The sequence below is a fragment of the Erythranthe guttata genome, chromosome 10 (genome assembly GCF_056151865.1).
Source record: "Erythranthe guttata isolate IM_541 chromosome 10, IM_541, whole genome shotgun sequence".
In the NCBI taxonomy this organism is placed as follows: Eukaryota; Viridiplantae; Streptophyta; class Magnoliopsida; order Lamiales; family Phrymaceae; genus Erythranthe; species Erythranthe guttata.
In genome coordinates, this window is record NC_142542.1 from 16,659,067 (window position 1) to 16,686,709 (window position 27,643).

Here is a 27,643-nt window from a genome sequence, read left to right on the forward strand (position 1 = left end):
CCCACCCGGTGTTTTTCACCGGTGTAGCATCGAACAAATCGCCTTCAAGTTTCAAACTTCAGGTAATCTCTCAAAATCTCTCTCTCTCTCTCTCTCTCTCTCTCTCTCTCCACTTGCATATGTTGATAATATATATTTCGCAGCTTTTTTTTTTCATTCTCTCCTCGATTCCCCGGTATGACTGGTGTCTTCTCACTTGCAAACGGCAATATCTTGCAGAATTTTTTTAATTTAGGGTTTCTATATAAGAGAAAACTCATTTTTCCCTTAATTTTATATGTAGGTAAAAGCTGAAAATGGAGTCCAGAATCGGTTCTAGTAATACACCTCCATCTCCGACCATTCTATCTCAGTCACAATCCCTATCCCAACTCAGATCCAAGGTCCGAGATTCTGAACCACAAAGTGAAGAAACGGATGCCGCTGAGATTGAAGTAACTGCTGGAAGAGCACTTGTATGGAAATATGCAAAGAAAGTGATAAGAAAAGTGGGTGATCAAGAAAAGGTTGAAGTTGCAATTTGCAAGATTTGCAACAAAGAGTGTCGAGCTGATTCCAAGAAAAATGGGACATCGAGTATAAGATATCACCTTAAAGAGGTTTGTGAAGCATCTCCGTTATATTATATGTGAAACGTGACAAAAATCAATCGGTCCTAACAAACGCAACATTGGGTGGTGCGTTGGTTCCCCACACTTTTAACCAGAAAAGACTAGAGCTAAAGGTTGTGATGTTTGTCATCATGGACTAGCAACCATGTAGGGTTGTTGAAGGTAGTGGGTTTATGACTATGATGATAGAGGCTCAACCCCGGTTCAAGATTCCAGATAGGAAAAAGATTGCAGCAGGTGTTTGGGATGTGTATGTATTGGAGAAGACGAAAATAATCGAAGCAATGCGTAATCAAAGAGTAAGTATCACAACTGATACTTGGACATCAATCCAAAACGTCAACTACATGGTAGTTACAGCTCACTTCATGGATAGTGATTGGAAGTTGCACAAACGAATATTAAATTTCACAAAGATCACAAGTCACAAGGGAGAAGACATTGGGAAGATTATAGAGGTGTGCTTGAACCAATGGGGGATAGAGAAGATCTTTAGTATTACGGTTGACAATGCTTCCGCAAACGAGGTTGCTATTGGCTATATAAAAAAGAGGTTAAAAGAAATGAATTTTCTCTTAGTTGACGGAGAGTACATACACATGAGGTGTGCGTGTCATGTCATGAATTTGATTGTGAAGAGTGGTTTGAAAGAGCTTTCTAAGTCGATTGAAGGAATTCGAAATTGTGTCAAGTACATACATTCTTCGCCGGCTAGATTGGATAAGTTTAGGGATTTTGCTATTTTGTTCAAGATGGATAAAATGTCAAATGTGCCTTTTGATGTGTCTACAAGGTGGAATGCAACATATAAAATGCTTGATGTTGCATACAAATTTAGAAAGGTATTTTCTCGAATGGCGGAGGAGAATGTTCAGTTTCGTGATTACTTTGAAGAAATGGAGATGTTTTCAAAGAAGAATTTGGTAAAGAGAGTGGGCCCTCCTGTAGAGGGGGATTGGGAGAAGCTAAGTCACAGGCCTTTACCCACTTTCTTAAAAAATTCTATTATTCTACTTTGAAACTTAGCGCAACCAAAAGAATCACATCAACGATACTATGGGATCAAGTGGTTGTTTTGCGAAAAGAAATTGAGAAAAAAGAGAACGATGCTACTAATCCTACTTTGCAAAAGGTTGCCACTTCAATGATGCGCAAATTTAATAATTATTGGGGAAGTTTAGAAAAACTCAACCCATTAATTTTTCTTGCTCAAGTGCTAGATCCTTGCTTTAAGCTTCAAATGATTACGATCAATCTCAAAGGACTTGGATGGGATAATGAAAAGGTGGATTTGATGATTGAAAAAATCAAAAAATGTTTGCTTGATTTGTATAATGAGTATAGAAAGACTTCTTTCACTACCATTGGAGTTCCAGAAGATGTGGAATTAAATGAGGAGTTTATTATTCAAGCTTGTGGGGGCGATGAGAACAAAGTTGAAATGACGAAGATCGAAACTTGTACAGGAAAGAAGAGAGAAACGAATTTCGGAGATATCTAATGAAGTGGATAAGTACTTTGCTGCTCCATACAGAAGCGTGGTTGTTGGTGGTGGCTTTGATCTTGTAAGTTGGTGGAAATCAAACACAAAAGAGTTTTCTATTCTTTCACAAATTGCAAAAGACATCTTTGCTATCCCCACTTCTACTGTGGCTAGCGAAAATGCATTTAGTTTAGGGAGAAGGGTTGTAGATCCTTTTAGAGCATCATTATCTCCGAGAATGGTGGAGGCACTAGTATGTACCAGTGATTGGCTTAGGGCAGATGAAGTAAATCTCTACAAAAAGCCAACTGGAGATATGCTTCAATTTTATAAAGAAATGGAAGAGGTTGAAAAAGGTAAGAACTATTCAAAATTCTTTAGTAAATTTGTAAAGAATTTTCATTTTAAGTTATTTTCTCTAAATATTTTTCTTCTTGTGATGCAGCAAATATCCAATCTTCACAAAAGGATTGATGTTACTGGCCTATCTTTTGCTGCTATTTTTGTCCTAAAAGAACAGTTGCTGGAATATGGGAGAATTTCTTTTGTCTTTTTTTCTTTTTTGTCCTAAAAAAACAGCTGCTGGAGTATAGGAGAATTTCTTTTGTCTTTTTTGTGCAGGAAGTTTAATGTTTAGAACATGTCAATATGCCTGTTAGTTTGGTTAGTTTATGCTGCCAGGAGGAATTTTATCAAGTTAGTTTTGTAATTATTTTGTCACCTGGTTATGCTTCTAGTTTGGGTATATTTAAATAGCTTCTGTACTATGATAGTTTTAATTGGAAGCATTATGAATTTTATTTAAATGATTACTCTAAGCATTGATTACTTTTGCTTCCAGATTATTATGCATTTTGCTAGTAACATGTTCTTCAAAAATAAAACTTTCTTATTATTAAAATCGGTAATACATGTTACCCTACCGTACCCTACCGAAATTTCAGTATAACGAAACTCGGTATACCGAAACATTTGGTAGGGTAATGGTAATCAATTTTGATATACCGAAACTTTGGTAATGGTAGTGATTGAAGGGTTTTGGTACGGTTGCCCTACCAAACCCACCCCTAGTTTTATCTTTATGAATACTATGATATTCCTATAAACATTATAAATCTCGTTCTCTCTGATATGAGTTACTTTTAAGTTTCTCACATTATTCAAACATGTATCATTTAGCAACATGTCACACCCACTTAGGGATGTAAGTGGGATCACTTGAAATTAGTAGTTCAAAGGTCGAATTGGAGAATTGTTTAGGAATGCGGGTTTGAATGTCACGAGTTTTGCGTTGACCTAAGTATGCGATATTTGTTCGCATTTCTTGCAAAACCACTTAACACACAATGTGACACGTCAGGGAGTTTCCCACGGTTACACTCTGACACTTAAGCTAGGTGATGTCGGGTGTTGAAAATTAACCCAATATTTGAAAGCAATCATGTACCTTCAAATCATGGTAGTTAAACTCGCGATATATATCGCGATACGGTACAGTCCCAATCAAAACGATACAACTGAAACTTTGTATGGACTATGCATAAATACCGGCAAATATCTCGGGATATCGTATTGTATCCCCGTATCACGATACGATATTTACTATATTTTTCAAATATATATATATATATATATATATATATATATATATATATATAAGCAAACAAAATATTCACAGATTCAGGGCCTAAAAACTCTTCAAATTTACATCCCTAATTCACTCTTCTCTCTTCAATTTCTTCAAGAATTCTCAAAATATCGCAGCCCTAACTCATTTTTTTATAGATTCTTGCGACTTTTTGTGGTTCAATACCGATTCAAGTGCGAATTTGACTGGGCTTCGCGCATATTATTTAATGTTCTTTTTACATATATCTGGTCCAAAAAATTTAAACGCCACAAGGCAATAAAAGAAAAGACCAAAGTTGGAGTTGATGAAGTTGAAGAGATGATGAACATGAGGGTGAAGATAATCGTTTGAAATTGTTGGATGATTTAAGTGACATTGATCTTGAAGATTATGAGTGATGGATTAGTTTTTTTTAGAAATTAGGGAGTCGAATTTGAACTTTGTTGATGTTATTTTACAAGCAATTAGAACTGTCCTATTTTATAATGCAGTGTTGAAACTTGAATTAATCACTCTCTCTCTAAGGCAAACGTAATTTGGTTAGCCTTAAAGAAATCTTATCAGTTTCAATACATTGAATACAAAAGTAGTAGGCAATTGTAAATTGATTAGTAGGTATCAAGTTTAATTTGGGCATATAAAAGGTTTTCTGCCTCTCAAGAAAAACCAATAGTTTATTTTTCATTTATTTTTGTTAACTTATTCAGCTTATGTAATTCAATCGTCTGGCAGGTTTCCTCCATCTCAAGTAAAAAGGAAAATATTATGAGCAACAAATCATGCTGTGTTGATGACTCAATCTCAAGTAACTTATTAAGTGTTATTTTTTAATTATTCAAATAAATTGAGATTTAAAACAAGATTGTAATGTGGTAATTAATTATCTAAGATTTACTTATTATTTTTATGATTTAAATTGTAAATTCTTGGGTTTTATATATCAAATGCCTTAAAATTGAGAGTTTAATGTAAATATTCAATACACAAATAATAATTGTGTAACAGGATTTTGAGAATATCACAATTTATTGGAATTTTCTCTTGTCTATGAAATTTGTCTTCTTCGAACAGTTTCGTCTAAAATGGCAGTCAAGTTTGTTATATGTTTAACGTTATGATGATGACGTTATATGTTGTTGTATGGCTCTCATATAATTTACATAGAAGTTATAGTTAGAAAGTATAATTAATTATCTTGTATGTGTAGCTGCAATAATCATTCTTTTTTTTACCAGCTCAAAATACTTTGAAGACTTGAAAAATTCATATAAAAGAAAAGTGTTGAACTTATGAACATCAAACAAAAACAAATTGTGGGATTTTGGTCCATGAATTTTACGGGCGTAAGAAACTTAAAACCCTACACCTCCGCCCGTTCAATGGCACCTCCGTGTTAGAATATATGTTGTATATATGCAGAATGATGAGAAGGAAAAGGAAATTAATGAGGAAAAGTAGAAAATAAAAACACAGCAAATAGTTTTTTTTAGTGAGGGCGTAAAAGATTCTTCTTCCAACCTTTTGGATGCATCCTTTAATTCATAATAAATTAATAATTAAGGTTATGATAAACGACCAATCCTGAATTTCTATCGACAAATTGCTTATATGCGGATGGAAGCAAATATAGAACACCAATCTAATAAGAAGTTTGAGGTATTATAAGGAAGATACTGAATATCAATGGCGAATACTACGTTAATGAGTCGATTTCCAAGATGTTAGAGGTCAAGATCATCTTAAGTTTTTTGACATCTGGAATCACTGTTTTGGTCCGATTAAAAAGTTTTCTATGAATATGCAACGGCTATTGATTTCTAATGAGTACTTGGTTTTTCAAGTTTATGATCATCTTAACAAAGTGTATTTTATGTAGCAATATTATGATTGATAAAGCCCCTTATACAATCTGAATTTCAAAAAAAACAAGATTGTTAGCCGTTTTTATATCCAATAAATTCCAACTAAATAATTCTCTCGAAATCAATTAAAGCTTGTTTGATTGGTTTACAAATTACTAGGCAGGTGCACGTGCGTTGCACGTGCCCGTATTAATTTTACTATATATTTGTTATATTTACATTGTACTTGATGCATTTTCAAAAAAAATATTATTATACATATTTAATTTGTTTAAATTATATTTTGAGACATGTTAAAGCTTTTTCACTATATATAATAAAACATGCATTATGTAAGGGTGCATTTGGATGGAGGAATTTGATTTGAGCATGGGATTTGAAGGAAGGCTTTGCAATTACTTCAATTTGGAGTCATTTGAAATCCACCCCAATTGCTCAAAAAACAACTGAAAAGGTGGTGTGTGGATTTGAATTTTTTTGTCAAAACCCTCAATACAAATAAGTGGAAGGAATTTGTTATTATGAATTTGAAATCCTTCCTCCAAATCCTTTAATTCAAATGCACCCTAAGCAATTTTGCAATATTAATAACTAATTTTATTTCTATCTTCATAGTTTGATTTTTGTCCTTTAAGAATACAAATCATGTTCGAAGGAAATAGACTCTTATGAAACTGGTTGGAAATTTTATAGAAAAAACTTAACTTTATATGTTTTGGGGAAATAGTTGGAAGAAATTAGAGGAGAACCAAACATTGGCATCAAGGTACTACAAGAAAAAATGTCTTTAGTGACACCATAATTGTGACTACATTAGAAGTTGTCACTAAATGCATATATTAAGTGATAATTATTTTTTTGTTACTTAATCATTTTTATTGTTACCCTAGAGAATTAGACACCTCATTGCTGACAAGCACAGTGATAACTTTTTTTTGCTTAACCATGTGAAAATTAATATTGTCACTCAAAATATTATTTTTTGTATTGAGGTAAACACATTCTCTCATTTTTAAGACAATGTTATACTTGTACTTTATCTTAATTATGTGAAAATATAATCAAGATCACTTTGTACCATAAATTAATCCATTTTTTTATATAAGCATTATCATCAAAAAAAATTAATTTAATATGTAATTTGATTACAGTGAGCTCGCAGAAATCCACATATCATAGATCATAGACCCCATAAATATTATTATCACTTTTTATTTAGTTATGCAATTTGATTACAGTGAGCTCGTAGGAATCCACATATGATGAATCATAGACCCCGTATACAGATGTACTTCATATCCTATATCACAAATGATAATGTACCCAAAAAGAAATAAATAGACAAATAATTATGAACGTGGGGAAATAAATCTTCCTTATGCCTCTTTTACATTGTTAATGATGCATGGTGAGATAAGTGTGTATGTATATTGTAAAAGAGTGTATATTTTTTGTATTGTTACATGCATTAATGTAATAATTGGTCTAGTCTATGCTACAATCTCATAATTTGATCCAATTATTTTCCATCTTTAATTGATTACACATGAACACAAATATAAATAATATGTGTGCAAAAGTGGTATGAATCTATACACATGTATAGTACAATATAATCCGATCAGGTACATCGGATAACATAGAATAAATCTAATAATTTTGTTTGGGTAGTTATTTTCTTATTTATGATTTAATGATCATTTTTCATTTAATAATCAAGTATACAATAATCTGATCCATTGATGACAATATAGTCTGACATTTGAAGGTAAGGAAACATATAGAATATTTTGTCAACCTTTAACATCAACTTGGTGATCGGTGCTAAAAACTAATCTTCAAAGTAAATAATTCTAGGCGAAAAAAGTAAAAAAACGAACAACATGATTTTCATCTCTCCATAAAATAATAGAGAAAAAGTATATTGTATCGAGTAAAGGGACTATAAAAAACCTACATCTGATCCTGTTATTTAATGGTTTTCATCAAAGATTAAGGGGTTATATTGTTCAATTTTGAATGTTTTTCTGGCTATGTGAAAGAAGAATACCAAGAGACAAGGATAAAACATATGGGGCGCAGACATGCAGTTAATAGTGCAATACATACATATTTCAATAGGGGAAATATGCAAAACCCCCCTCAAACCATAAATATTATGAGTTAAACCCATTTGACTTTTAAGACTTTTGCCCACACCCAAAGTCCAATCTTAATTAGTGAAACCCCCTCAACAATTGTGATAAGACGAAACTACCCTTATCAGTAGTTTTTAAAATAATTGCAATATTTATTTTCCATAATCGTCTCACGTGATTGTAGGATTATATTAATTCTCTCCATATATCTTTCTTTCATTCTCTCTCTTTCTCACGCAACTTCTCTCTCTTTCTCTTTTTTTTTTCTTCAGACCCATAATCCTCCACCACTCGCCAATGGAGACCACTCAGCCGCACTCGGCGCCGGCGCCGGGTTTCGATTCTCCTTCCGAAGACCGGATGAAAAAAGAGGAGAAAAATCAAGTTTTAGAGATGCAGCAGTTTTCGTGCAGAGGCCAGATCAGAAGATCTAACCGTCGGATCGGTTTGATATTTTTATACAGGACTCGTAACACATCAATATAACTTATGAACGGTGGAGATTGGAATCAGACTTCTCTAAATATAGATCGAATCTTAAAACTTGCTGCTGGTTTTTGTTACTTAATAATTCAGGGCAGCTAGATTAGACGCGTTTTTCGTGCAATTAAACCGTTGGATGTGGTCGAAATTTGGATAGAGTATTCGGAGTATATATTTTTATATACTGTACGGAAGAGATTGAATTTGGTGCCCCCTAGCTCCGGACATAAATTGTGAAAGTATCACAATTTGGTGAGATTTTTTTTCATTTTTTAGTCTTCACTTTTAGAGATTTTCCATTTAAAATTTGTTGGGGTCATTTGTGTTTGATTTTGATATTCCAATTGTTGTGAATCAGTCAAATTTTTTTTTGAAAAGATGCAGTTTGAGCATGAGAATGCAGTTGCAGCAACATGACTATAGTCATATTCGAATATGACTATACTCGTATTTATGTATTTAGTTATTCGAATTGTAATTTTTTTTTTTTTTTTGCGTTACTTGATATGTTAGTGTAAGTTTCAATGTGTTTGTTGTGGCTGAATTGAATTCACGTAATATTATGTGAATTGCATTTACAGAATAGTTCAGATTCATTCAGCAGAATTATTCACACAGTAGTCACATTCTCATGTTTTTTGTAGTGCTGCACATCATGTCGTCAACCTTGATGATTGTGTTGAAGTATGGAGGGTCGTTTGGGGTGAAGATATGCCAGGGTGATTTTGTGTTTGAAGACCTCGTCGACTCCCGTCCCTCTCTCTCGTTATTTTTCTATCTTTATTTATGTTTTTCAATTTTGTTTTTCAGATCTGAAGAGCAGCAGTAACATGGCTATAGTCATATTTATGTATTTTTCGAAGATGAGTGTAGTCATATTCGAATACGACTATTGTTGAATATGTTCTATCTTCTCGTTTTCAAGTTGACTTCTAATAACAAGATTAAAATTGTGATTTTTTGTGTGGATGTTGATTGAATTGTTTTCGTAAATAATAGGGAATCTTCGTTATTTTATATGATTTGGTTAACATAACTATGCCATATAATCGGAATTTTTAAGTTCAAAATGTAAAAAACAACAATATAAAGAAAGAATATGACTACAGTTTATAGTCACATATAGTCATATTCAACCATAGTCATATTCGGCGTTGCAAACCTGTTGAGAAAAAAAATTCATTTTTTGTTTAAAAAAAGTTTTAAAAAAAAATTAAAATAATGTTTTTATTAAAAAATATTAAAAATCAAAATAAATAAAAAATGACTAAATAAAGTCCGAAAATAATATATAAAAAAAAATATCCGATTTTTTTTTTTTTTGGTAGCAATGTTTTAGGAATTTGGAAACAGATTTTTAGGAATTAAATTGTTGTTATGGAGAGAGAGAAAAAAGGAATAATTGAGATAAATTATACTTGGAGCAGTTTTATTAGGGAAAGTATATAATTAAGCCTAATTAGCGGGATTAGGTGCCTCATTAATAGGGATTTCGAAAATACTGGATAATTATAAAAAAAAAAAAAAAAAAAAAAAAAAAAAAAAACGTGATAGGTACTAGAGGGTAAGATTGGAAATAAATAATTTAGGGGATTTTCACAAAGAAAGAATTATAGTATGGACATATCACTAGTTTTTATCTATAGGAGGGGTGTATTGCTAATGACCCTTTCAATAATTCCATTGAACTGTTACAACTTTCTTTGATGTATTAATTAGCAGAATACTTAAATCATTTTAACTCTAAGGACAAATGAGATTTTTCATTCTAAATAAATATGTATATAATGATATAATAATTAATTAAACATTAATATTTCATGCACAATTTGTCCATGATGCTTAATTTCATTAAATCATTTTTTTGTACATAAGCAACTTCTAGCAATTTTATTCTCTGTTTTATGCTATTTTACCAACATCGATAAATTTAATAATGGGATTTAAATGATAAAATTTGAAACGATAAAGAAATATTCATTCTCATATATGGTATAAACTTTTTTTTTTTTAAATAATATGATATGGAACATTTCCAATATCTTGCACATGACAACTTGAATTCTTAATTTACATAATTACGGAACAAAATATTACTTAAAAACCAAGCACCTTACATCTTACTATTTGTATAACCCTTGAGTTGCAAAAGAAAGGGGTGTTGAAGACCCGGCCCAACTGTAGATTTAAAAGAACAGTAAGAATATATAGGAATTTATATTGTAGTATATGAATCTATATAAACATAATATGTAAACGATTTCTCATAATATATAATTTAATCTCTAATAGCATTACCGAAAAAAAGTAATTGTCCTATGAGGAAGAAGAACTTTGATATCTACGTCTTTGTACTCATTGGAAGTCGAGGCTGCACATATAATAGCTTCAGTAATTTGGCTCGGAGATTCTTTGACCATCGAATTCTATTGAGTAGCAATTCAAAATCTAGTTGTAGATGAAAATGTATTGGGCTGCTTTTTTGAACGATTCCGTTAGAAATGATGTACGTCCTATATAGTGAGAAGCGATCATCTAAAAAAGTTCTAAAAAAGTGTTAAACGTAACTGGATGTTTTGTGAGAAGAACATCATAGAAGCATGTATATAGAGTAGATGACATCTTTGTCAGGTTGTAAGCATAAGCATATATAGCATATATGTAGCAATGATGTAGTTTGAAGGCATTTATGTAGTAACCGTACCTTTTTTTTCCAAATAATTACAAGTTGGTTTAAAAAAAATCAATATAAATAGCTGGTCGTTTGTGGAGACATTTTTAGATCCATTTGTGCAATATGGAATATATAAACGGTTGTGTGTATATTCATTTTTTCAGCTGGTCAGAATACGAAGGGAGTGTAGGGTAATAAGGTTTCTCTCACCGCCGGCGTTGATATTTCTATAATCATCCTATTTAATATATATAGATAGTTTAAATATACATAGTGATATTTTGATGCATCAGCATGTATAAGGTCATTGTATTTAAGATTTCTTAAGAGATGGAATTGAAAGTTTTAAGAGGTGATTTGGAATAGTTTTAAACGGTTACAAATAGGATGTTTGCAAATTGTTATTTTTATTAATTAATATGATATTACCTAACTATCCTTGTATGCCCTTATCTTTTTTATCTAGTGAAAAGGGTTTTTTGGTCATCACATAAAATGGAAGAAACTCTACTAATATTCCTCCTTTTATAGATACTAGATAGACTAGACTAGATAGATAGATACTATAGATAAATGGAACCATACTATTATTTATATTTTATACAACTTTCAAGGGGACGGTAGTGATCGATTTAATCATATGGTTGTCAATAACTCTCTAGACCACTCCATGAAAGTTCTATATACATTCTAAAACTTAACTGCAATAAAGAGGTTTCAAAAGAGTTCCTAATAATCTCTATAACTTGCTAATAACTTCCTACTTTAGTTATTTTCTTTTGTGCTAGTATTTAGAAATGAGCGGTTTGACTTTAAAATATTAAATTTTATAGGTTCATAGTATTTTTATTATGTATATATATATACATTTTATTATTCATAATAGTTGGTTAAATATCTTACAATACGATATGCGGAAGAAAACGATACACCAATATTTTCCAATTCAAAAACCATGCTTCAAATGTTAATTATGATGAAGATTAAATAGATAAAAGCTCACAGAACTTTTTACTGTTAGATCAATGTGGGATGAGATCAATTCCTTTTATTTTAATTAAGGAATAAGCTACATCACATACTCCTAAACCCACTTCACCAACATCACAACAAAGATTACAAACCGATGTTTGAGTTTGTGAGATAAATATTTTCTTTCCTTAAACCTTTTTCTTCATCTACAAACCCTACAAATGTAAAAATTAAAAAAAATACCAAATAATGCAATATGGAATATAGAGACAAAGACTTTGAGGATTCTTCTCAAGATAATGCAAGAGAGCCAAGTATTTTAGGAGTTAATGTCCAATTCTATTCTTGTTTATGAGTTTGAATTTCAAGTTTTGAAAAAGTACTCGTTTTTGCGCAGTGTGATTTTCTGCAGCTACAGACCGAAAATTGTGAATATTTTCGATACCCGAAACTTAGCAAATTTTGTGTACCGATATTTTGCTATTATTTTCTCTCTTTCGGGAGAAACGAGTGTGGGAGGGACAGTGTCTGGGGAGGTGGAGTGTGGAGAAGATATTTTTCTTTCCCATATTGTTTTCAAAAATTGAATTAGGGTAGAAAAAGAGAGGTGGGGGGAGGTGTGAGGAAAAACACACAAAAAATTACACCAAAAAACAATACAAGAACAAAAAAGAAGCTGTCTAAAAGAAGTAATAAAATAAAACAAAATAAAAAAATAAAATATACCGTCACATTATCTTTAAGAATCCCTCATAGTCGCGCATTATGACTCACAAATTTGACAAAATTCAATAGGTCAACAAAATTGAAAAAAAAAAAGAAAGAAAAAAAATAAATAACTAATCAAATACAGAAGTCAAACTTAAGTCATCCTCGAGCAACCATAGAAATTGTCTACAGTGACCCGAGAATCAAAATCTTTTATCTTCCATTTTCTTTTTCTCTCCCTTCTCTCTAATTAACAAATCTATAATAACATTACCTCAAGGAAAAAATTATACAGCCCACTGTGTGTAGCTCTAAGGCGAAGGACGGAAGATTCTCTAAAACAGACTCTCGCACGCAGCAACCTCCGACGCCTGAGAATCGAGCAGCTCCTTCCCTGCAGGATCAGAGCCAATGATCTTGACAGCACCGCTAAATATGGCTTTCTTGTAATAACCGTCCTCCACTGCCGCCAGAATCTCCTTCGTCGCCTTGAAGTCCAAAGCTCCGGCCAAGACCAGCTTCCCGACAATCTCGCCGAAACCAGAAGGTGCTTTCGGCAGGTCGATCGCCAGGTCATCCATCAACGAGGCGTAAACAAGGCATCCACTAACAATATCCTTTGCAGTAACAACATTCTTGGCAAACAAGTGCAGAACGAGCTTCGAAACGGGCTCAACGAAAGACGGGCCTTTCTCCAAAGCAAGTGAAATGGCTTCCTTAACCACTTCAGGGTGGTAATCCGGCGACTTCAATTCTTCAACACACTGCAAAGCTTCGTCCAGGATTCTAACACTGAAGTACTCTTCAAGAAGTGAGATTGTCTTTCTCTTGAGCTCATCAAGAACCGGTTTTTGAGTAGCTGGAGGGATCGCAGCCAATGGCTTTTCGACAACTGACAAAATCGGAGCCAATGGCTTCTCGACAACTGGGGAAATCGGAGGCGTCGAAGCCTGTCTAAGTAGACCACCACTACCAGGCAAGAAGGCACTGGTTTTTCCAGCGATTAAACCACCGCTGCCTTGAGGTAGAAGCCTCTGGTTAGGGGAGGGAGATTTCCCAATCGCTGGAGACTGGACGCCTCTTGGCATAGATCGAGACCTAAGAACAACTTCCCAATTGTCGTCATCTGTTATTACAGGCATGCCAGTCATCTTCCTTGCTCCTGGCATACCAGGCATCATGCCACCTGTACCAGGCCGATTAATCTGATAGCCAGTAGGACTAATAATACCCGCTTGTGCTCCAGAAGCAATGTTTCGAAGATTCCTAATGCTAGCGGTGGCACCAGGGCGTAACCCTAAATTCTTCTCAGCTTCCGAGTGGATTTCGGTGATGGTTTTAGCTTTCACCTGGTGAAAAATCAGAATTTGTTACTTGTTAGGCTAATTATAAGGCTAAATTTGTGTGTTTTTTTGGGAAAAAAAAAAAACAGGAATGAAGGAGATCAATCACCTCTTCGCGTCTCGGAACCCAATCATTAGCACGAGTATCGATAACATTACGGATCATAAACCGCAAGCGTGCCGCCAGCTCAGGGTGTGCCGCCAGCTCCTTTAGGCGATTGAAGTACTCGTCGTTGATGCGCTTTGCTTTTAGGTTCTGGTCGAGCTGTTTACCAATGGTGTTGAAGAACTGACATATGGCCTCGACATTCTCCTCTGCGGGACAACTCTTGGTATCTTGTCCTAATAGTTCCTGTTCGTACGTGTAAATAAAAATGACAGGTCAATTATATAGCCCATAATGAAAGAGATCAACTATAGATGGATAATGAAAAAAGAGAGAACCTGAACAATGTGATGAACGATTCTTTCCGGAACCATCTTCTGCTTCAAAAGCTCACCGATAAGACGGATGTTTCCGAGTGTACGGAGTTTGACTAAACGTTCTTTGTCTCTTCGTTCCTGTTCTTGCTCAGGAGCAGTCATCTGCCTAACTTCTTCCCTCAATTGTCCAGCGCCTTCAAATGCCTCTTGGCAGTTGTTTAAGAGAACGCGCTTAAACGTAATTAATTTTCCGCCAGGTTCGTCCGATGGGAATGGGGGAAGCTTCTCGTCAAGGACTGAACAGAGTTGCGCATACATGGGGCAAAATGTTGGTTCCAATACAGCCTTGTCAAATATCAATGAGATCACTTCCTATGGAGAAGAAAAAGGATAACATTAGCGTTAGAAAGGAAAGAAAAAATATAAAAGAAAAAGAAAGAAAAAACTATGCATTATCAATATATACAGTACCTTCAAAATATCAGCGGATGTTATTCCAGAGTTGATCAATTGATCCTTTAGAAGATCAAATTTTTCGGGAGTCAGCTTATTCAGTATGCTGCAAAAGATCAAATAACAGTGTTCAGCGCCAATAATCATAAACAAGAAGGCCAAAACCTCCTTGAATCGAATAAATTTTGGTTAGTGGTCTTTGAACATTTTTTTATCTATAGAGCCAAAATTGACACAACGAATCACAATAGTGAACAGACAATTAACCGCGGAATGAAAAGGGGAAAAAAAATTGGATTATGTTCATTAATTAGCATGTAGAATATGGATTACCCCTTGACTGTTTTCAAGACGCGGTCGGTGTCAGAAAGACTTGCTCTTCTAGCGGACCACGGTACATCTGCCTTGATTAGAGCAACTGGTGCAACCTGTTTCATAAGCAATATAAGGAATAGTAAGTACCCTTACAAAGCAATGATTATAGAAAACCCGAACAGTTTAAAAGATATAGATTACCCCTTGGTTGGACGAAATTTGAGATCTTGCAAACTGCGAGGTGAGCTGGTCTACCTTATTGTATTGATTTACATCTTGTTGCTTGGAGTCGAAACGCCTACCAGATTCTCGATCTCTCACCTCCCAGGACCTCTCCTCCACGGGGGCAGACCGGTTACGCCAGTCACGGTTGTCCGGTTCGGCGTAACGAGCTGGAGCCTGATTTGTGAGCTACAAAAGAAAATAATCGTACCATATTATCATTGAAACAAACCAGCAAAAAAAAAAGGCCAAAGCATCAATAATAGAAGACTAAAAAGGCCATCGATATACTCGATGAAAAAGGACAGAAATGAAGTCTTGAATTAGAACTTACATTGTTTTCTCCATGGGTCCAACTAGGGTCTGTGCCGAAAAATTCAGCTTCAACTTCTCGTGCAGCTTTTAGAATATCTTCGGGGATGCTAAGCACCTACGAGAGATAATCAAACAACATGAAAGATATTAGGAACGGTGTTCTTCGGAAGTATATTTCAATCAAAGCATTTGCAAGAATGGAAACATACAGTTTATGTAACTGATAAAACAAAAAACATCGGTAGTTCAGTGGAAACAAAACAGATGGAATGAATACATATTTTCAGTTCATCCATCCTAAATAGGAAATGGCCCAATTAATGGTTAAGAATCACTAAAAAGGTACATATAGATAGAAATTACACGGAGACTGGAAAGCAACAAAAGCGATTTATATTAAAGATTCAACTATATTAACTTTTCAAGCAAAATATTTGATGCCACAGCCCACAATTGATGTTAAACACAACCCATCCAGATACGAGTCGCATATAAATATCAGAAATGAAAACAGCTTTATAGGAGTAAATGTCTACAACATAAACAGGCTTTACCTCTCTTAGCTGTAGCAGCTGGTCCCTAGTATAACGAACGCGCTCATGGCCTTCAAATCGAGACTCTCCAGTCTGTTACAAATTAAATACGAGTATTAATATTGTATTAAATGACAGCTATGAACTAGAAATGGATTACAGATCAGGAAGTTTGAGATTAAACGGAAATCAAGAGATAATAATTTGCAAAAGTCAAGTGAAAGATGCAATTCCATCATACAATGAGGCTCCAACTAAATGACAAAAATGGATAACCATTCTATTTATGTAATAATACAAACGATATAAATGCACATGGTACATAAGATACAATACAAGGAATACTATATGCGCGAGATTAAAAGGGGTGGTCGAATACAAAAGCCAATGAACACGTGTAGTTTTCAAGACAAACTGAAAATAAATGACCACGGAAAGCTATCCTCATTAACTGGCAACAGAAAAGTAGATTATCAAGGAAATTATCTCCATTCATATTATGCACAAATTAATCAAACACGTTACAGTTTCATGCTAAAACCTAAGTTCCCATATCCGCAGGTTTCTTTATGGGCATCCAAATACTCCTCGCATGCCCACCTAAAGCCTACGTAACAATTTTACGTCCGTATTTACAGCAAGTACGCACCTTACATGCACTGCCAAGAATTAGGACGTCATAATCAACAGATTTACATTCACATAAACAAGGGTAAAATCCAGATATTACCTTTTTATACAAAAGATTCTATAATCTCTTTGCTCAACTCTTTAAATGTTTACATTACAACTCAAGCACAAAACTCATTGAGCACATCATAATTGCATACTAAATTCAATGTTCCCATATCCGGAGGTTTCTTTATGGGCATCCAGATACTCCTTGCATGCCCACCTAAAGCCTACGTAATGCTTTACGTCCACATTTACAGCACTACACTACTTAAGTGCAGTGCCAAGAATTAGGACATCAATACACGAGGGTAATACCACATAACTGCTAAGGATTATTTGCATCAAAAAATAAAAAATTGAAATTTCTTTGCTCAATTTACTTAAAGTTTATATAATAAAGCGGCTACTTTCAATACAAGAAACACATTCCAATTCTCAAGGGCAGGCAGAGTTTTATCCGACTTACACATTGAATAATCCGCTAAATAACAATTTTTAGATGATTGAAAATTTCGACTAAGATTTAACAATCTCCAAAAATTGGGTAAGTGAACAAACTAATATTATTGAACCACAAGAGTGAAATTCTAAAAAAGCAGATAGAATTCAACAAACAGAGAAAAAATTAGGGTTAATACAAACTTAGCATATACAGAACATATATATCCAATCAAAAGCGGCTGAACGAAAAACACTAATTTAAATCGGAACAACCCTAAAAAATCAATCTTCCGCCACAAACAATTCACAACAAATCAAAGAACAATAGATCTGAAAAAAGAATCGGTTAAAATTAGACCTTGAAAGAAGGGAGCGAAGATACAGAGGCACCGCCATGGGGACGCAGCAGAGTAAGATCGGAATTCGCCGCCGTCAATGAATCGAAGCGCGGGCCGGATACTCTGCTTCCACCGCGAGTGCCGCCGCCACCTGGTCTCAAGCTCAACACCGTCTGATCAGCCTGCATAACTTGCAAATCGGAAACGCTGCGCCAATCTACCGGAAAAGTTTTTAACAGATACAGATGATCTATATATATATATAAAATATATATATAGAGAGAGAGATTTGATAGAATTTTTTGCTGTCTTTTATTCTCGTATATATATACGTATATATAAAGATACAAAGATAAAAGGAGAAAAAAAAAACGATAGGTTTTTAGAGAGAGAAAGTTGTGTTTCCTCTCTCTACTGGGAGGAGGAAAGGAGGTGGGAAGGGAGGGTGTTCTCTCTTATGTAGGAGATGACGAGCGAAGGAAACCCTTATTTTAGAGGGGCTTTTTGGGCCGCGGCGAGAAGTTTTTGTGGGTGTTTTTGCGAATTATGGAAAATAAATATTGGTCGTCTGTTGGGTGTGTTTTAATAATATAGAAACTTTTGGGGTTAAATAGAACTTTCGTTTTTCGCAAGTTTTGTCTGCGTTGGATATTGTTTTTCGTCTAGGGTTTAGTATTTTGCGATTTATTTATTTTTAGCAATTATGTTTTGGGTTTTCGTTATTTATCCCACCGAATTTATATTATCTTACTTTCACGTCCTCCACCGAATTTTGGAGTTTTGTGTCGTCATCCTCTCTCTCTCTATATTTGGTTAAATTTTAGGGTAAAATTAAACTTTTCCCCGTTGTACTTTGGTTAGATCTCACTTTACCCCCTTCTGCTCTCAATTGCATCAATTTGCCCCCTTGTACTTTGGCTCAATATCACTTTACCCCCTTCTACTCTCAATTGCATCGATTTGCCCCCTTATACTTTGGCTCGATATAACTTTACCCCCTTCTACTTTCAATTGCATCGATTTGCCACCATGTACTTGAAAAATTGTCTCAATTGTGGCATCACCGTTAATTTTCACACACTTGACATTAACACCGTTTGATCTAAGTTTGAAAATTACAAAAAAGTCACCCCTCCAAGTTTAAATAATTATTAAAAAAATGAAAAATAAATTGTGACTCGCATCGTGCACTATGTTTTCTCGTTGTCTTGATTTTTTTGGTTTTTTTTATTTATTTTTTTCTATTATTTTTTTTTATTTTTTAAATAATTATTTAAACTGGGAGGGGTGACATTTTATTTATTTTCAAACTTAGATCGAACGGTGTTAAGGTCAAAGGTCTGAAAACTAACGGCGATGGCCACATTGAGACAATTTTTCAAGTACACGGGGGCAAATCGATGCAATTGAGAGTAGAATGGTGCAAAGTGACATCGAACCAAAGTACAAGAGGGCAAATCGATGCAATTGAGAGTATAAGGGGGTAAAGTGATATCGAGCCAAAGTACAAGGGGATAAATCGATGCAATTGAGAGTAGAATGGAGTAAAGTGATATCGAGCCAAAGTAAAGGGGGGAAAGTGGAATTTACCCTAATTTTTATGGATAGATTTTCATTTTATTTTGGAAAAATTGTTAAAAAGATTTTGATAATGAGAGATGTTTATATGCATGTTAGGGGAATAATTTTTTTATTGGAGCTGTCAAAGTGTTTCTGAAAAATGTGAGAGTAGATCCATTTCTTTTTGTATTATTAGTGAAATCACTTGCTATTTAATTGAATAAATATTTAGCAAATTATATTTAATATACTTAATTTGTCCTCACATGTCATATATTTTTATGATTTGTAAAAACGTGAAATCCTATTTTTCTTCCCTCACTTCATCTTTGTTCCCACCAGTCGTCTTTTCAATTTCCTCCGCCAAAGTTTAAAAACTGTTAGTCTTTTGCCTTTCTAGCTCAGTCACCGTCGTCTCGTTGTTCTCTACCTCAGCCACTGTCGCCCCTGTTGTTGCCATTATTCAATCAGCCCACCACCAGCACTACTCCGTTTCAATTTAGATTCAACACCGACAAATCTTGTGCTTAGGATTTAGAGCATGCTAATTTTTTTGGCAAGTAAAAAAATGTCGGTAGAACGGCCGCATCGACATCTTTCTCCGATCCACAAAGTATAGTGATATCAATTGCATCACCACCGGGCCTCCAATTAGATCTAGGTGGAGCCATTCCAATTGTTTTGCATCAATGATTCTTCTTCTTTTAATTCTTTGATCTTGCTAATTGAGAACACATTTTGAATTTTTTATTTGAGGCTATTTTTGATGTTTTTTTGGATTAAACTTTGCATTATTTTGTAGTTGCATTAGTTGTTTTCGATTTTTTTAATTGATTTTGACAATTTTTATAGTTGATTTTAATTTTTTTAATAGTTGATTTCGTTAATTTATAGTTAATTCTATTTTTGGTAAACTTGCTATTGTAAATTACTATATTTTGTAGTCGTTTTACAGTCTTTTTATAGGTGATTCTCGGAAAAAAACCCACACAAAAAATAGTTGTTTCTAGTAAATTTGTAGTTGAATCTGAAAAGAAAGAAAAAAAAAAGACAAGAAAAAATTGAAAAATTCCAAATCAAAATAAAAAAAGATTAAAAATAAAATGAAATTGTAGTTAGTTCCGAAAATTTTGTAATTTATTCTTAACAAAAGAAATTCAAAATTAAAAAAAATGATTTTTTGATTTTTTTATTATTATTACATTTTTTTATTAGTTTTTGTAATACATAAATAAATAAATGAAACTTAAAGTATATTTAAAAAGGAAAAATAAAAAAATGAAAAATACATCAAAATCGTGGGTAATGTGTCGTGAATAGTGGGGAGAGTAAATTTCGAATAAATTGTACTTCTTTAGAAAGGAAAAAAAAATAGAGGAACCACTAATATCCCCTATTTAATATTTGATTGATATGGCGCCTCCTTGAACTAGAGAAAAAACAAAGCTAAAATAGTCTTTATGGATACTCCACTGGAGAGGTGAAAGTACTATACTGCCCTTATAAGTAATTTTCACCCTGCTGCATCCAGTATTTTCGCCAACTATATTTAGCATGTACTGAGGAAATATCATCTGACTAGAGAGATCATTGATAAAGGTGATTTCAAAGTCGAGAGAGTCACTTTAGAAGATAATATTGTAAATCCATTCACCAAGCCTTTATGTGGATTGGTCTACGAGAAACATCGAGAGTTGTGGGACTTAGATTTATGAGTAATTGGTTTTAGGTCAAGTGGGAGATTGTTAGAGTAGGTGACCAGTAAGTTAGCTTGTGGATATGGTCTTTCCGTATTCTTGTAATACAATCTATTTCGTATTAATGAAATTCAACTTCTGACATTCTATATTTGTTGTCGCATACATGCGCATATATATGGTCTTCACAGTTACTATATTGTTTTGAATTGATTTATTAAAATCCTGAGAAATTCAATATAAGTAATGTAATTGTTAAACCAGTTCCTAGTCGATGGGTTACGCCGACAATGAGGATACCGACTTTTTCCTTTATAGACTAGCTAGCACTTAGTTTATATGTATTGCGTCTCACGAGTTACTGATTCCCTTGCCCTAGAAATATCTAAGTGGTTCTCACTAATTGAGTAGAGATTTCAATGGTATAGTTGTACATTATTAATCTTTAGGATCCGGACATCACCGTGACTGCACTAGAGGACCAATTGTTGTGACTATCTCTGAGTCTTCTCGAAGACCACTCTCATAGCTAATGTTCGCGCAATCCAAAATCTAGTCTAAAGTATTTGCATTGTAGTTGGGGATTCGAGCACTTGATTAGTCAAGGATGTCATGTGTATTCTAAATAATTTATAATTCATGAGTCTCTGGCCATAGGTATAGTGTGGTAATTAGGGAAATGAGTTTATTTAAATCACACATAAGCAGATTATATTACCTAGAACATTTACACGGTTATTGAATAATGTTAGAGGTCTCAGTGGACCGATGTCTCTAGTTCAATCGGGACATATGCGTTTGAAACACGTGAATTAATTTCACAATGTGTTTTTAACTTTTCTTAAACTCTAAACTAAATCTTAGTTAGTGGGTTAAGTAGTGCTTAGTGGATTTAATTATGGAATTTATCTTAACTTCCTAACTAACCCACTAACCCATTATCTTGAGTGCTCTTGTGGTTGGTTTTCTTGCAGATCATGGGCTGAGGAGTGGAAGCTTGGCAAGTCTATAAATACCAAACTCAAGACTCAAGATTTGTACAGATTTCGAGGAAACAAAATAGAGAGCTGAAGTTTTATCTCGAGAATTTTAGAGTGTTTCTAGGATCTGTTGTACGTACTCTTTATGAGTACATTATTTGAAATCTAGAATTTTTAATATTTTTCTTTTAGTATCTAGATTTGATTGTAAGAATGATCTTGAAAAAGATTCATTCATAAGGAAGAAGTTTTCGCACCTCTTCTGTTTGTATTCTTAGAATACTGATTTTAATATATTTTTCCGTCATGTAAAGGGCAAGTTCACAAGTATTTACTTGTGAACATTTTTAATTCTGAGCAGTGCCTTTTAATCTTTATATTTCCGCTGCATGTTGTCTCAAGTGTCATAACATTTCAGATAACATCTCTGTATAATACGAATTCGGGACCATAAATTCTTTCAATTGGCATCAAGAGCCAACACTTGACGTATACTAAGTGTTTGTTCCTATTTTCTTTACAGAAACGAATTCGTGATGGATACTCAGATGACTGCTTCTATGCGACCTCCTGTACTTGATGGCACGAACTACACCTACTGGAAAGTCAAGATGAGGGCGTACATCAAAGCCATTGATGAGAGAGCATGGAGATCTATTCTCACTGGATGGAAGCCACCAACTATCACAGATGTGGACGGAGATGTTTTTCCAACTCCAGAATTACGGTGGACACCAGACGATCTATCAAATGCTAACCAAAACTCAAAGGCGTTAAATGCAATTTTTAATTCAGTAGATTTAACCATGTTTAAATTAATCTCTGTATGCACTTCTGCAAAGGATGCTTGGGAAATTCTTCAGCTACATTGTGAGGGATCAGATAGTGTCAAAAGAACCAAGCTCAGATTATTCTCGTCCAAATTTGAGAGACTGAGAATGGAGGAAACTGAAACAATTTCTCAGTACAATGAGAAGTTGATTGATTTGGCTAATGAATTTCAATCCTTAGGTGGTCCCTTGAGCAACGAGACACTAGTGAATAAGGTATTGAGAACTATTCCAGAAAGGTTCAGCATGACAGTTACTGCTATTGAGGAGGCTAAAGATACATCATCTCTACGGCTGGACGAGTTAATTGGTAGTCTCAAGTCCAGAGAGATGAACTTCGAAGATCAAAGAAAGGAGAAAGGAAAGGCTATCTCAAATGCACTCCAGGCAGAATTAGAAAAGGAAGATGTTGCTCCGGAATATGATGATGATGCAGAAGAATGCCTCAACAATGTGGCATTTCAGATTCAGAAATTCAATAGGGCATACAGACGAAGTGGAATCAAGCCCAGGCAATTATTTTCAGAAGGGTCTCCACAAAATCGACAAACTCAGCCCCGGAACAGATCTATTCCACAGAGAACATTTCCTCAAACACCTTCTCAAAACAATTTAAAAAATTCTTCTTTTATTCGTTCAAATTCTGAACCACCTAACTTAGATCATATTAAATGCAGGGCCTGTTCAGGATTTGGACATTATGCAAATGAATGTGCAAATACCTTGAGAAGGAGAGGAATGAGTTTGATTTGTGCTGTCAGTGATGAGGAGGAAGAACAACCTGAACAGACAGAGGAACACCAAACCTCTAAACAAGCTCTTTCTGCCAGATATCTCACTGAAAGTTTCTCTGAAACAGAATCCCAAGGAGTCTCTCTGGATGCTGCAACACTTTCTGAAACACTTTCAGTTTGTGAGTTAAATACTGATCATTATACATGTTTAAACTCTATTTCTGTGAATGCAGCAGAATCCAGTAATGAAGCAGTCAGTGATGATGAAGAAATGTGTAAGAAGCTGATCAGAAACTTGGAGAAGAAGACTCAAGCTCTAGATGCAGCCAACAAGGAAAATTCCTCCCTCAAAGAAACAATCACACATTTGGAGGTTGGAATTACCAAGAAGGATCTTGAACTGGCAAAAGTGAAAGAAGAACTCAAAAAGGCAACTCTAGCAATCAAGAGGATGAACACTGGCACAACTAAACTCGAAGAGATTGTGTCAATGGAAAAGCACTACAAACATGAAGGGCTAGGGTTCAAAAAACAAATGAAGCCAGTTAAGAAGAAAGAAATTGTCTTTGTAAAAGAAAAGGGTGCAAACAGAAATGATTGCAGGAAGTCCACAGTCACCACTCCAGATTCCAGAATAAGAGGTTATGTTTGTCATTATTGTTTCTCACCAGGACACATTCGTCCATTTTGTGAAAAACTCAGCAGTGACAAAATGTTGTATAAAATAAGCCACAAAGGTAAACTTTTGTGCAAAGCAGTATACACCTCTTTAAATGCTAACATTTCAGGTTCATGGTACTTTGATAGTGGATGCTCTAGGCACATGACTGGAACAAAGGAATTTCTATCAAACTACCACACACTTAATGGAGGACGTGTAACCTATGGAGGAGGAGCTAAAGGCAAAGTGGTTGGACGTGGAACACTCAGTATTGAGGGGCTTCCAAAACTCTCAAATGTTTTACATGTTGAAGGATTGGGGTCAAACCTCATCAGTATCAGTCAATTGTGTGATGATGATCTACGTGTAGAATTTGATAAATACTGTTGTTCTGTGTTTGATAATCAAAATCATTGTGTACTTACATGTTCCAGATCAATGGATAATTGCTATCAAACAGGTGACACCATCTCATGCAAGAGCTCAAGAGTAAGTGAAGTAGAGCTGTGGCACCAGAAACTAGGCCACACAAATTTCAAGAATCTGAAGCTGCTCAACAAGTACAATGCTATAAGAGGAGTACCAGATTTCAAGATCAAGGATATTCCTATATGTGGAATGTGCCAGAAGGGAAAACAAACCAGAGTACCACACAAAGTGTTGCAACACGTTGGTACCACTATTTGTTTTGAACTAGTACATATGGATCTTATGGGTCCTATAGAGGTAGAAAGCCTAGGTGGTAAAAAATATGTCTTTGTGTGTGTTGATGATTTTTCAAGGTATACTTGGTTGTACTTTTTAAGAGAAAAATCAGACACTTTTGATGTATTCAAAAATTTGTACAGGTTTGTTAGAACTCAATTTCAAGTTTCTGTTCGTAGAATTAGATCTGATCATGGAAAAGAATTTGAGAATGCTTTATTTCTTGCATTTTGTAATAAAAAGGGTATAAAGCATGAATTTTCTGCTCCAAAAACTCCTCAGCAAAATGGCATTGCTGAAAGAAAAAACCGAACCATCCAAGAAATGGCTAGGGTGATGATGAGTGCAAAAAATCTGTCTAAAAGGTTTTGGGCTGAGGCTGTCAACACAGCTTGTCACATCTCAAATCGTGTGTATCTAAGATTAGGATCTATGATGACTTCATATGAAATTCTTTATGGTAAGAAACCTAATCTAGAATACATGCATGTGTTTGGATGTGTCTGCTATGTTCTAAATGATAGAGATCATCTAGCTAAATTTGATTCAAAAAGTGATTTGAGTTTGTTTATGGGATACTCTAACAACAGTCATGCTTATAGAGTATATAATCTAAGAACTCGAACCATTATTGAATCTGTAAATGTGGTATTTGATGATTTTGCTGATCTTCGCAGTAAAACAGCTGAAGATGAAGTTGATGATTTAATTGCTGAAAGAGAAACAACCGAAGAAGTCATCTCTACCACAGATGATCCAGATACAGACAGTCCAGGTCCGAGAGAAGAAGGTGCTGAGCAAAATGTTACCACATCGGACTCAGCACACCATCCAGAAACTGAATTGCAGCCAACCCTTGATGTCTGCAGAAAGGAACCCTCAAGTAGAATTCAGAAAAATCACCATCTACTCAAGTAGTGGGAGATATCTTCGATGGAATGAGGACCAGAAGAAAAGAGAGAGTAAACTACAGAGATATGGTAAGATTTGCAAATTTATCTTCTGAATGTGCACTAACTGGAACCACTTGTTTTGTGTCCTCAGTAGAACCAAGCAATATTGCAGAAGCTCTGAAGGATGAATTCTGGGTAAATGCAATGCATGAAGAGTTGAATCAGTTCATCAGAAATGATGTTTGGTACTTAGTTCCCAGACCAAATCATGTAAATGTGATAGGAACTAAGTGGATCTTCAAAAACAAAACTGATGAAAAAGGTACAGTGGTTAGAAATAAGGCTAGGTTAGTAGCACAAGGTTATACCCAAATTGAGGGTATAGACTTTGATGAGACTTTTGCTCCAGTAGCTAGAATTGAATCTATTAGATTACTTTTTGCTATAGCCTGCTTTCTTAAAATCAAACTGTATCAAATGGATATCAAAAGTGCATTTCTGAATGGGGTTCTGAATGAGGAAGCATATGTAGAACAACCCAAGGGTTTTGAAGATTCTGCCAAGCCTAATCATGTTTTCAAGCTTAAGAAGGCACTGTATGGTCTTAAACAAGCTCCTAGAGCTTGGTATCAAAGACTAACTGACTTCTTACTTGACATACAATTCAATAGAGGAGAGGCAGATAGAACTCTATTTATTAGAAGAACAAATAATCATATCATTATTGTTCAGATATATGTTGATGATATTGTTTTTGGCTCTACTTGTGCTAATCTTTTACAGTCTTTTGTAGATTCTATGTCTCACACTTTTGAAATGAGCATGGTAGGGGAGTTGAATTACTTCTTAGGTCTCCAAATCAAACAAACAGGTGAAGGAATGTTTGTAAATCAAAAGAAGTATGCTCTCAATCTGGTCAAAAGATTTGAGTTGGAGTCAGCCAAGCACATGAAAACTCCAATGGGTTCCAGTCAAAAACTGTCCAAGGATGATGTTGCAGAAGATGTCGACAGCACTCTCTACAGAAGCATGATTGGAAGCCTTCTGTATCTAACAGCAAGCAGGCCTGACATTATGTTTAGTGTTTGTGTGTGTGCCAGATATCAAGCTAATCCCAAGGTCACTCATCTTAAAGCTGTGAAGAGGATTATTAGGTATGTTGCAGGTACAGTAGACTTAGGGATTCAGTTCTTCAAAGACACAAATACAAACTTGATAGGCTTTAGTGATTCTGATTGGGCTGGGGATATTAGTGACAGAAAAAGCACCTCAGGTGCATGTTTCTTTCTGGGGAATAATCTAGTTTCTTGGTTTAGTAGAAAGCAAAACTGTGTATCTCTTTCAACAGCTGAATCAGAATATGTAGCTGCTGGAGGGTGTTGTGGTCAACTAATTTGGATGAAACAAATGTTGGGGGATTATGGGTTAACCAGTGATACCCTGACCATATATTGTGATAATTCAAGTGCTATTGACATTTCAAAAAATCCTGTTCAACACTCACGAACTAAACACATAGATATTAAACATCATTTTATTCGTGATATAGTTGAGAAAAATATTGTGTGCTTAAAGTACATTCCTACAGAAGATCAGCTGGCTGACATCTTTACAAAGGCATTAGATTATGAGAGGTTTTCAAAACTCAGAAAATCTCTCGGGATGTGTACTCAATAAACATGTCCTGAAACGTGTTGCAGCACCTCATCAAATATCTTAAGCTGCAACACATTTACTGAAGCATTAGCTTCATTAAATAATGACTTCACTGTGGTGTATTATTTTCTAAATCAGTAACTGGAAGTCTTTCACCTTGAAACGTGATCATGCTTCATGTAAACATTTAGCCAATAATTACACTCACATAAGTCAAACTCCTCTATTTTGATAGTCATATCTTAGTAACTGAGGAACCTTCAAACTGAACACTTGATCATGTTCCATGTGAATTGTTTGACTTGAAA

General features: G+C 34.6%; 1 protein-coding gene and 2 non-coding genes across 3 annotated transcripts; all 3 read right to left on the reverse strand.

Moving 5' to 3' along the window:
• Positions 1 to 12,530: 12,530 nt before the first annotated feature.
• On the reverse strand, positions 12,531 to 18,198 carry LOC105960257 (eukaryotic translation initiation factor). The gene is made up of 9 exons (XM_012984424.2): positions 17,640 to 18,198; positions 16,187 to 16,258; positions 15,652 to 15,747; positions 15,297 to 15,506; positions 15,114 to 15,208; positions 14,799 to 14,886; positions 14,349 to 14,699; positions 14,014 to 14,256; positions 12,531 to 13,910 (listed from the first exon to the last, which is right to left on the reverse strand). The coding sequence occupies exons 1-9, from the start codon at positions 17,805 to 17,807 to the stop codon at positions 12,897 to 12,899; spliced, it is 2,337 nt and encodes a 778-aa protein (XP_012839878.2). The 5' UTR covers positions 17,808 to 18,198; the 3' UTR covers positions 12,531 to 12,896.
• Positions 16,715 to 16,821, reverse strand: LOC148767710 (small nucleolar RNA snoR103). The gene has a single exon (XR_016034165.1). It is a non-coding gene; the product is annotated as a small nucleolar RNA snoR103 (small nucleolar RNA).
• LOC148767711 (small nucleolar RNA snoR103) lies at positions 17,010 to 17,113 on the reverse strand. The gene has a single exon (XR_016034166.1). It is a non-coding gene; the product is annotated as a small nucleolar RNA snoR103 (small nucleolar RNA).
• Positions 18,199 to 27,643: the final 9,445 nt, after the last annotated feature.